A 14334-nucleotide genomic window follows, 5' to 3' on the forward strand; every position below is an offset into this window, starting at 1 on the left:
AACACATAACATCAACTAGTGACTACAACACATAACATCAACTAGTTACTACAACACATAACATCAACTAGTTACTACAACATAACATCAACTAGTTACTACAACACATAACATCAACTAGTTACTACAACATAACATCAACTAGTTACTACAACATAACATCAACTAGTTACTACAACATCACCTAATTACAACAACTTAACATCAACTAGTTACTACAACATCAACTAGTTACTACAACATAACATCAACTAGTTACTACAACATCAACTAGTTACTAAACAACACATAACACCAACTAGTTACTACAACATCAACTAGTTACTACAACACATAACATCAACTAGTGACTACAACACATAACATCAACTAGTTACTACAACATCAACTAGTTACTACAACATAACATCAACTAGTTACTACAACATAACATCAACTAGTTACTACAACATAACATCAACTAGTTACTACAACATCAACTAGTTACTACAACATCAACTAGTTACTACAACATCAACTAGTTACTACAACATCAACTAGTTACTACAACATAACATCAACTAGTTACTACAACATCAACTAGTTACTAAACGACACATAACATCAACTAGTTACAACAACATATAACATCAACTAGTTACTACAACACATAACATCTACTAGTTACTACAACACATACCATCAACTAGTTACTACAACATCAACTAGTTACTACAACATAACATCAACTAGTTACAACAACACATAACATCAACTAGTTACTACAACATCAACTAATTACTACAACATAACATCAACTAGTTACAACAACACATAACATCAACTAGTTACTACAACATCAACTAGTTACTACAACACATAACATCAACTAGTTACTACAACACATATAATCAACTAGTTACTACAACATCAACTAGTTACTACAACACATAACATCAACTAGTTACTACAACATATAACACCAACTAGTTACTACAACACATAACATCAACTAGTTACTACAACACATAACATCAACTAGTTACAACAACATCAACTAGTTACTACAACACATAACATCAACTAGTTACTACAACATCAACTAGTTACTACAACATAACACCAACTAGTTACTAAAACATATAACATCACCAACTAGTTACAACAACATATAACATCAACTAGTTACTACAACATTTAACATCAACTAGTTACTACAACATCAACTAGTTACTACAACATCAACTAGTTACTACAACACATAACATCAACTAGTTACTACAACATCAACTAGTTACTACAACATCAACTAGTTACTACAACACATAACATCAACTAGTTACTACAACATATAACATCAACTAGTTACTACAACACATAACATCAACTAGTTACTACAACACATAACATCAACTAGTTACTACAACATCAACTAGTTACTACAACACATAACATCAACTAGTTACTACAACATCAACTAGTTACTACAACATCAACTAGTTACTACAACATAACACTAACTAGTTACTACAACACATAACATCAACAACTAGTTACTACAACATCAACTAGTTACTACAACATCAACTAGTTACTACAACATCAACTAGTTACTACAACATAACACCAACTAGTTACTACAACACATAAAATCAACTAGTTACTACAACATCAACTAGTTACTACAACACATAACATCAACTAGTTACTACAACACATAACATCAACTAGTGACTACAACACATAACATCAACTAGTTACTACAACACATAACATCAACTAGTTACTACAACACATAACATCAACTAGTTACTACAACATAACATCAACTAGTTACTACAACATAACATCAACTAGTTACTACAACATCACCTAGTTACAACAACTTAACATCAACTAGTTACTACAACATCAACTAGTTACTACAACATAACATCAACTAGTTACTACAACATCAACTAGTTACTAAACAACACATAACACCAACTAGTTACTACAACATCAACTAGTTACTACAACACATAACATCAACTAGTTACTACAACATCAACTAGTTACTACAACATAACATCAACTAGTTACTACAACATAACATCAACTAGTTACTACAACATCAACTAGTTACTACAACATCAACTAGTTACTACAACATCAACTAGTTACTACAACATAACATCAACTAGTTACTACAACATCAACTAGTTACTAAACAACACATAACATAAACTAGTGACTACAACATCAACTAGTTACTACAACACATAACATCAACTAGTTACTACAACACATAACATCAACTAGTGACTACAACATAACACCAACTAGTGACTACAACATAACACCAACTAGTTACTACAACATCAACTAGTTACTACAACACATAACATCAACTAGTTACTACAACACATAACATCAACTAGTTACTATAACATCAACTAGTTACTACAACACATAACATCAACAACTAGTTACTAAACAACACATAACATCAACTAGTTACTATAACATCAACTAGTTACTACAACACATAACATCAACTAGTGACTACAACACATAACATCAACTAGTTACTACAACATCAACTAGTTACTACAACATAACATCAACTAGTTACTACAACATCAACCAGTTACTACAACATCAACTAGTTACTACAACATAACATCAACTAGTTACTACAACATCAACTAGTTACTACAACATCAACTAGTTACTACAACATCAACTAGTTACTAAACAACACATAACATCAACTAGTTACTAAACAACACATAACATCAACTAGTTACTACAACATCAACTAGTTACTACAACACATAACATCAACTAGTTACTACAACACATAACATCAACTAGTTACTACAACACATAACATCAACTAGTTACTACAACACATAACATCAACTAGTTACTACAACACATAACATCAACTAGTTACTACAACACATAACATCAACTAGTGACTACAACATAACACCAACTAGTTACTACAACATCAACTAGTTACTACAACACATAACATCAACTAGTTACTACAACACATAACATCAACTAGTTACTACAACATCAACTAGTTACTACAACACATAACATCAACAACTAGTTACTACAACACATAACATCAACTAGTTACTACAACATCAACTAGTTACTACAACACATAACATCAACAACTAGTTACTACAACACATAAAATCAACTAGTTACAACAACATCAACTAGTTACTACAACACATAACATCAACTAGTTACTACAACATCAACTAGTTACTAAACAACACATAACATCAACTAGTTACTACAACACATAACATCAACTAGTGACTACAACACATAACATCAACTAGTTACTACAACATATAACATCAACTAGTTACTACAACATAAAATCAACAACATAAAATCAACTAGTTACTACAACACATAACATCAACTAGTTACTACAACATAACATCAACTAGTTACTACAACATAACATCAACTAGTTACTACAACATAACATCAACTAGTGACTACAACATAACACCAACTAGTTACTACAACATAACATCAACTAGTTACTACAACATCACCTAGTTACAACAACTTAACATCAACTAGTTACTACAACATCAACTAGTTACTACAACATAACATCAACTAGTGACTACAACATAACACCAACTAGTGACTACAACATAACACCAACTAGTTACTACAACATCAACTAGTTACTACAACACATAACATCAACTAGTTACTACAACACATAACATCAACTAGTTACTATAACATCAACTAGTTACTACAACACATAACATCAACAACTAGTTACTAAACAACACATAACATCAACTAGTTACTATAACATCAACTAGTTACTACAACACATAACATCAACTAGTGACTACAACACATAACATCAACTAGTTACTACAACATCAACTAGTTACTACAACATAACATCAACTAGTTACTACAACATCAACTAGTTACTACAACATCAACTAGTTACTACAACATAACATCAACTAGTTACTACAACATCAACTAGTTACTACAACATCAACTAGTTACTACAACATCAACTAGTTACTAAACAACACATAACATCAACTAGTTACTAAACAACACATAACATCAACTAGTTACTACAACACATAACATCAACTAGTTACTACAACACATAACATCAACTAGTTACTACAACACATAACATCAACTAGTTACTACAACACATAACATCAACTAGTTACTACAACATCAACTAGTTACTACAACACATAACATCAACTAGTTACTACAACACATAACATCAACTAGTTACTACAACACATAACATCAACTAGTTACTACAACACATAACATCAACTAGTTACTACAACACATAACATCAACAACTAGTTACTACAACACATAACATCAACTAGTTACTACAACATCAACTAGTTACTACAACACATAACATCAACAACTAGTTACTACAACACATAAAATCAACTAGTTACAACAACATCAACTAGTTACTACAACACATAACATCAACTAGTTACTACAACATCAACTAGTTACTAAACAACACATAACATCAACTAGTTACTACAACACATAACATCAACTAGTGACTACAACACATAACATCAACTAGTTACTACAACATATAACATCAACTAGTTACTACAACATAAAATCAACTAGTTACTACAACACATAACATCAACTAGTTACTACAACATAACATCAACTAGTTACTACAACATAACATCAACTAGTTACTACAACATAACATCAACTAGTGACTACAACATAACACCAACTAGTTACTACAACATAACATCAACTAGTTACTACAACATCACCTAGTTACAACAACTTAACATCAACTAGTTACTACAACATCAACTAGTTACTACAACATAACATCAACTAGTGACTACAACATAACACCAACTAGTGACTACAACATAACACCAACTAGTTACTACAACATCAACTAGTTACTACAACACATAACATCAACTAGTTACTACAACATCAACTAGTTACTACAACACATAACATCAACAACTAGTTACTAAACAACACATAACATCAACTAGTTACTATAACATCAACTAGTTACTACAACACATAACATCAACTAGTGACTACAACACATAACATCAACTAGTTACTACAACATCAACTAGTTACTACAACATAACATCAACTAGTTACTACAACATCAACCAGTTACTACAACATCAACTAGTTACTACAACATAACATCAACTAGTTACTACAACATCAACTAGTTACTACAACATCAACTAGTTACTACAACATCAACTAGTTACTAAACAACACATAACATCAACTAGTTACTAAACAACACATAACATCAACTAGTTACTACAACACATAACATCAACTAGTTACTACAACACATAACATCAACTAGTTACTACAACACATAACATCAACTAGTTACTACAACACATAACATCAACTAGTTACTACAACACATAACATCAACTAGTTACTACAACATCAACTAGTTACTACAACACATAACATCAACTAGTTACTACAACACATAACATCAACTAGTTACTACAACACATAACATCAACTAGTTACTACAACACATAACATCAACTAGTTACTACAACACATAACATCAACTAGTGACTACAACATAACACCAACTAGTTACTACAACATCAACTAGTTACTACAACACATAACATCAACTAGTTACTACAACACATAACATCAACTAGTTACTACAACATCAACTAGTTACTACAACACATAACATCAACAACTAGTTACTACAACACATAACATCAACTAGTTACTACAACACATAACATCAACTAGTTACTACAACATCAACTAGTTACTACAACACATAACATCAACAACTAGTTACTACAACACATAAAATCAACTAGTTACAACAACATCAACTAGTTACTACAACACATAACATCAACTAGTTACTACAACATCAACTAGTTACTAAACAACACATAACATCAACTAGTTACTACAACACATAACATCAACTAGTGACTACAACACATAACATCAACTAGTTACTACAACATATAACATCAACTAGTTACTACAACATAAAATCAACTAGTTACTACAACACATAACATCAACTAGTTACTACAACATAACATCAACTAGTTACTACAACATAACATCAACTAGTTACTACAACATAACATCAACTAGTTACTACAACATCAACTAGTTACTACAACATAACATCAACTAGTGACTACAACATAACACCAACTAGTTACTACAACATAACATCAACTAGTTACTACAACATCACCTAGTTACAACAACTTAACATCAACTAGTTACTACAACATCAACTAGTTACTACAACATAACATCAACTAGTTACTACAACATCAACTAGTTACTAAACAACACATAACATCAACTAGTTACTAAACAACACATAACATCAACTAGTTACTACAACATCAACTAGTTACTACAACACATAACATCAACTAGTTACTACAACATCAACTAGTTACTACAACACATAACATCAACTAGTGACTACAACATAACACCAACTAGTTACTACAACATCAACTAGTTACTACAACACATAACATCAACTAGTTACTACAACACATAACATCAACTAGTTACTACAACACATAACATCAACTAGTGACTACAACATAACACCAACTAGTTACTACAACATCAACTAGTTACTACAACACATAACACCAACTAGTTACTACAACATTAACTAGTTACTACAACACATAACATCAACTAGTTACTATAACATCAACTAGTTACTACAACACATAACATCAACAACTAGTTACTAAACAACACATAACATCAACTAGTTACTATAACATCAACTAGTTACTACAACACATAACATCAACTAGTTACTACAACACATAACATCAACTAGTTACTACAACATCAACTAGTTACTACAACATAACATCAACTAGTGACTACAACACATAACATCAACTAGTTACTACAACATCAACTAGTTACTACAACACATAACATCAACTAGTGACTACAACATAACACCAACTAGTTACTACAACATCAACTAGTTACTACAACACATAACATCAACTAGTTACTACAACACATAACATCAACTAGTTACTATAACATCAACTAGTTACTACAACACATAACATCAACAACTAGTTACTAAACAACACATAACATCAACTAGTTACTATAACATCAACTAGTTACTACAACACATAACATCAACTAGTTACTACAACACATAACATCAACTAGTGACTACAACACATAACATCAACTAGTTACTACAACATCAACTAGTTACTAAACAACACATAACATCAACTAGTTACTACAACATCAACTAGTTACTACAACACATAACATCAACTAGTTACTACAACATCAACTAGTTACTACAACACATAACATCAACTAGTGACTACAACATAACACCAACTAGTTACTACAACATCAACTAGTTACTACAACACATAACATCAACTAGTTACTACAACACATAACATCAACTAGTTACTATAACATCAACTAGTTACTACAACATAACACCAACTAGTTACTACAACACATAACATCAACTAGTTACTATAACATCAACTAGTTACTACAACACATAACATCAACTAGTTACTACAACACATAACATCAAATAGTTACTACAACACATAACATCAAATAGTTACTACAACATAACATCAACTAGTTACTACAACATCAACTAGTTACTACAACATCAACTAGTTACTACAACACATAACATCAACTAGTTACTACAACATCAACTAGTTACTACAACATCAACTAGTTACTACAACACATAACATCAACTAGTTACTACAACATCAACTAGTTACTACAACATCAACTAGTTACAACAACATATAACATCAACTAGTTACTACAACACATAACATCAACTAGTTACTACAACATATAACATCAAATAGTTACTATAACATCAACTAGTTACTACAACATCAACTAGTTACTACAACACATAACATCAACTAGTTACTACAACACATAACATCAACTAGTTACTATAACATCAACTAGTTACTACAACACATAGCATCAACTAGTTACTACAACACATAACATCAACTAGTTACTATAACATCAACTAGTTACTAAACAACACATAACATCAACTAGTTACTACAACATAACATCAACTAGTTACTACAACATCAACTAGTTACTACAACATCAACTAGTTACTACAACACATAACATCAACTAGTTACTACAATATCAACTAGTTACTACAACACATAACATCAACTAGTTACTACAACATCAACTAGTTACTAAACAACACATAACATCAACTAGTTACTAAACAACACATAACATCAACTAGTTACTACAACATCAACTAGTTACTACAACACATAACATCAACTAGTTACTACAACATCAACTAGTTACTACAACACATAACATCAACTAGTTACTACAACACATAACATCAACTAGTTACTACAACATATAACATCAAATAGTTACTATAACATCAACTAGTTACTACAACATCAACTAGTTACTACAACACATAACATCAACTAGTTACTACAACACATAACATCAACTAGTTACTATAACATCAACTAGTTACTACAACACATAGCATCAACTAGTTACTACAACACATAACATCAACTAGTTACTATAACATCAACTAGTTACTAAACAACACATAACATCAACTAGTTACTACAACATAACATCAACTAGTTACTACAACATCAACTAGTTACTACAACATCAACTAGTTACTACAACACATAACATCAACTAGTTACTACAACATCAACTAGTTACTACAACATCAACTAGTTACTACAACACATAACATCAACTAGTTACTATAACATCAACTAGTTACTACAACACATAACATCAACAACTAGTTACTAAACAACACATAACATCAACTAGTTACTATAACATCAACTAGTTACTAAACAACACATAACATCAACTAGTGACTACAACACATAACATCAACTAGTTACTACAACATCAACTAGTTACTAAACAACACATAACATCAACTAGTTACTACAACATCAACTAGTTACTACAACACATAACATCAACTAGTTACTACAACATCAACTAGTTACTACAACACATAACATCAACTAGTGACTACAACATAACACCAACTAGTTACTACAACATCAACTAGTTACTACAACACATAACATCAACTAGTTACTACAACACATAACATCAACTAGTTACTATAACATCAACTAGTTACTACAACATAACACCAACTAGTTACTACAACACATAACATCAACTAGTTACTATAACATCAACTAGTTACTACAACACATAACATCAACTAGTTACTACAACACATAACATCAAATAGTTACTACAACACATAACATCAAATGGTTACTACAACATAACATCAACTAGTTACTACAACATCAACTAGTTACTACAACATCAACTAGTTACTACAACACATAACATCAACTAGTTACTACAACATCAACTAGTTACTACAACATCAACTAGTTACTACAACACATAACATCAACTAGTTACTACAACATCAACTAGTTACTACAACATCAACTAGTTACAACAACATATAACATCAACTAGTTACTACAACACATAACATCAACTAGTTACTACAACATATAACATCAAATAGTTACTATAACATCAACTAGTTACTACAACATCAACTAGTTACTACAACACATAACATCAACTAGTTACTACAACACATAACATCAACTAGTTACTATAACATCAACTAGTTACTACAACACATAGCATCAACTAGTTACTACAACACATAACATCAACTAGTTACTATAACATCAACTAGTTACTAAACAACACATAACATCAACTAGTTACTACAACATAACATCAACTAGTTACTACAACATCAACTAGTTACTACAACATCAACTAGTTACTACAACACATAACATCAACTAGTTACTACAATATCAACTAGTTACTACAACACATAACATCAACTAGTTACTACAACATCAACTAGTTACTAAACAACACATAACATCAACTAGTTACTAAACAACACATAACATCAACTAGTTACTACAACACATAACATCAACTAGTTACTACAACATCAACTAGTTACTACAACACATAACATCAACTAGTTACTACAACACATAACATCAACTAGTTACTACAACATATAACATCAAATAGTTACTATAACATCAACTAGTTACTACAACATCAACTAGTTACTACAACACATAACATCAACTAGTTACTACAACACATAACATCAACTAGTTACTATAACATCAACTAGTTACTACAACATATCAACATCAACTAGTTACTACAACACATAACATCAACTAGTTACTATAACATCAACTAGTTACTAAACAACACATAACATCAACTAGTTACTACAACATAACATCAACTAGTTACTACAACATCAACTAGTTACTACAACATCAACTAGTTACTACAACACATAACATCAACTAGTTACTACAACATCAACTAGTTACAACAACATATAACATCAACTAGTTACTACAACACATAACATCAACTAGTTACTACAACATATAACATCAAATAGTTACTATAACATCAACTAGTTACTACAACATCAACTAGTTACTACAACACATAACATCAACTAGTTACTATAACATCAACTAGTTACTACAACACATAGCATCAACTAGTTACTACAACACATAACATCAACTAGTTACTATAACATCAACTAGTTACTAAACAACACATAACATCAACTAGTTACTACAACATAACATCAACTAGTTACTACAACATCAACTAGTTACTACAACATCAACTAGTTACTACAACACATAACATCAACTAGTTACTACAATATCAACTAGTTACTACAACACATAACATCAACTAGTTACTACAACATAACAGCATTTGCCTTGATGACAGCTTTGCACACTCTTGGCATGTGAGTGAGTGAGTGAGTGAGTGAGTGAGTGAGTGAGTGAGTGAGTGAGTGAGTGAGTGAGTGAGTGAGTGAGTGAGTGAGTGAGTGAGTGAGTGAGTGAGTGCGTGCGTGAGTGTGTACATACATGCTGGTGTAGAGGCGTGATCCATTTTGCTGGTTCTGCAGGCGGGTCTTGGCCAAGTCAATGGGAAACACACAGCTCACACCAATCAGCCCTGCTATCCCACCGTTTATCAACTTGGCAGGCAAACTGGGGGGAGGAGAGGAGAAAGAGGGAGGGAGGAAGGGAGATGGAGAGAGGTGGAAGAGGGAGGGAGGAAGGGAGATGAGGAGAGGAGGAAGGGAGATGGAGAGAGGAGGAAGAGGAAGGGAGATGGAGAGAGGAGGAAGAGGAAGGGAGATGGAGAGAGGAGGAAGAGGGAGGGGAAGGGAGATGGAGAGAGGAGGAAGAGGAAGGGAGATGGAGAGAGGAGGAAGAGGGAGGGGAAGGGAGATGGAGAGAGGAGGAAGAGGGAGGGGAAGGGAGATGGAGAGAGGAGGAAGAGGGAGGGAAGGGAGATGGAGAGAGGAGGAAGAAGGAGGGGGAAGGGAGATGGAGAGAGGAGGAAGAGAGAGGGAGGAAGGGAGATGGAGAGAGGAGGAAGAGAGAGGGGAAGGGAGATGGAGAGAGGGAGGGAGGAAGAGGGAGGGGAAGGGAGATGAGAGAGGAGGAAGGGGGAGGGGAAGGGAGATGGAGAGAGGAGGAAGAGGGAGGGAGGAAGGGAGATGGAGAGAGGAGGAAGAGGGAGGGGGATGGAGATGGAGAGAGGAGGAAGAGGGAGGGGAAGGGGCGGAAGAGGGAGGAAGGGAGATGGAGAGAGGAGGAAGAGAGAGGGGAAGGGAGATGGAGAGAGGGAGGAAGGGAGATGGAGAGAGGAGGAAGAGGGAGGGGAAGGGAGATGGAGAGAGGAGGAAGAGAGAGGGAGGAAGGGAGATGGAGAGAGGAGGAAGAGGGAGGGGAAGGGAGATGGCTCACACCAATCAGAGAGGAGGAAGGGAGATGGAAAGAGGAGGAAGAGGGGGGAGGAAGGGAGATGGAGAGAGGAGGAAGAGGGAGGGGAAGGGAGATGGAGAGAGGAGGAAGAGGAAGGAGGGGAAGGGAGAAGGAGATGGAGAGAGGAGGATGAGGGAGGGGAAGGGCGGAAGAGGGAGGAAGGGAGATGGAGAGAGGAGGAAGAGAGAGGGGAAGGGAGATGGAGAGAGGGAGGAAGGAGATGGAGAGAGGAGGAAAAGGGAGGGGAAGGGAGATGGAGAGAGGAGGAAGAGAGAGCGAGGAAGGGAGATGGAGAGAGGAGGAAGAGAGAGCGAGGAAGGGAGATGGAGAGAGGAGGAAGAGGGAGGGGAAGGGAGATGGAGAGAGGAGGAAGAGGGAGGGGAAGGGAGATGGAGAGAGGAGGAAGAGGGAGGGAAGGAGATGGAGAGAGGAGGAAGAGGGAGGGGAAGGGAGATGGAGATGGAGAGAGGAGGAAGAGGGGAGGGGAAGGGCAGAAGAGGGAGGAAGGGAGATGGAGAGAGGGAGGAAGGGAGATGGAGAGAGGAGGAAGAGGGAGGGGAAGGGAGATGGAGAGAGGAGGAAGAGGGAGGGGAAGGGAGATGGAGAGAGGAGGATGAAGAGAGAGGGAGGAAGGGAGATGGAGAGAGGAGGAAGAGGGAGGGGAAGGGAGATGGAGAGAGGGAGAAAGGGAGATGGAGAGAGGAGGAAGAGGGGGGGAAGGGAGATGGAGAGAGGAGGAAGATGGAGGGGAAGGGAGATGGAGATGGAGAGAGGGAGGAAAGAGGGAGGGGAAGGGAGGGGAAGGGCGGAAGAGGGAGGAAGGGAGATGGAGAGAGGGAGGAAGGGAGATGGAGAGAGGAGGAAAAGGGAGGGAAGGGAGATGGAGAGAGGAGGAAGAGAGAGCGAGGAAGGGAGATGGAGAGAGGAGGAAGAGAGAGCGAGGAAGGGAGATGGAGAGAGGAGGAAGAGGGAGGGGAAGGGAGATGGAGAGAGGAGGAAGAGGGAGGGGAAGGGAGATGGAGAGAGGAGGAAGAGGGAGGGGAAGGGAGATGGAGAGAGGAGGAAGAGGGAGGGGAAGGGAGATGGAGATGGAGAGAGGAGGAAGAGGGAGGGGAAGGGCAGAAGAGGGAGGAAGGGAGATGGAGAGAGGGAGGAAGGGAGATGGAGAGAGGAGGAAGAGGGAGGGGAAGGGAGATGGAGAGAGGGAGGAAGAGGGAGGGGAAGGGAGATGGAGAGAGGATGAAGAGAGAGGGAGGAAGGGAGATGGAGAGAGGAGGAAGAGGGAGGGGAAGGGAGATGGAGAGAGGGAGAAAGGGAGATGGAGAGAGGAGGAAGAGGGAGGGGAAGGGAGATGGAGAGAGGAGGAAGATGGAGGGGAAGGGAGATGGAGATGGAGAGAGGAGGAAGAGGGAGGGGAAGGGCGGAAGAGGAGGAAGGGAGATGGAGAGAGGGAGGAAGGGAGATGGAGAGAGGAGGAAGAGGGAGGGGAAGGGAGATGAAGAGAGGAGGAAGAGGGAGGGAAGGGAGATGGAGAGAGGAGGAAGAGAGAGGGAGAAAGGGAGATGGAGAGAGGAGGAAGAGGGAGGAGATGGAGAGAGGAGGAAGAGGGAGGGGAAGGGGGATGGAGAGAGGAGGAAGAGGGAGGGGAAGGGAGATGGAGAGAGGAGGAAGGGGAAGGGAGATGGAGATGGAGAGAGGAGGAAGAGGGAGGGAAGGGCGGAAGAGGGAGGGGGAGGGAGGAAGAGGAGGAAGGGGAAGGGAGATGGAGAGAGGTGGAAGAGGGAGGGAGGAAGGGAGATGGAGAGAGGAGGAAGAAGGAGGGGAAGGGAGATGGAGAGAGGTGGAAGAAGGAGGGAAAGGAAGAAGGAAGAGAAGGAATTAGGGGAGAAGAAGGAGAGAAATAATGCTGCTGTGAAATATCGCTGCACATCACATCTATCACTTTTATAGTGTTACAAGGGGACATTATCCCACAGCTGACACCACGTGGTAACATAGGGGACATTATCCCACAGCTGACACCACATGGTTACATAGGGGACATTATCCCACAGCTGACACCACATGGTTACATAGGGGACATTATCCCACAGCTGACACCACATGGTTACATAGTGGACAATAGGGGACATTATCCCACAGCTGACACCACATGGTTACATTATCCCACAGCTGACACCACATGGTTACATAGGGGACATTATCCCACAGCTGACACCACGTGGTAACATAGGGGACATTATCCCACAGCTGACACCACATGGTTACATTATCCCACAGCTGACACCACATGGTTACATAGGGGACA

At 36.7% G+C, this 14334-nt stretch overlaps 1 protein-coding gene across 1 annotated transcript in view; it reads right to left on the bottom strand.

Annotated features, from left to right (window-relative positions):
• The window catches only part of LOC115125922 (mitochondrial glutamate carrier 1-like), a 93084-nt gene that overhangs the window by 65168 nt on the left and 13582 nt on the right, over positions 1-14334 (bottom strand). The window contains exon 3 of the mRNA XM_065002929.1: positions 11118-11243. Within this exon, the coding sequence (XP_064859001.1) occupies positions 11118-11243 (126 nt within the window). The remainder of the gene's footprint in view (positions 1-11117; positions 11244-14334) is intronic.

The sequence above is a fragment of the Oncorhynchus nerka genome, linkage group LG17 (genome assembly GCF_034236695.1).
Source record: "Oncorhynchus nerka isolate Pitt River linkage group LG17, Oner_Uvic_2.0, whole genome shotgun sequence".
In the NCBI taxonomy this organism is placed as follows: Eukaryota; Metazoa; Chordata; class Actinopteri; order Salmoniformes; family Salmonidae; genus Oncorhynchus; species Oncorhynchus nerka.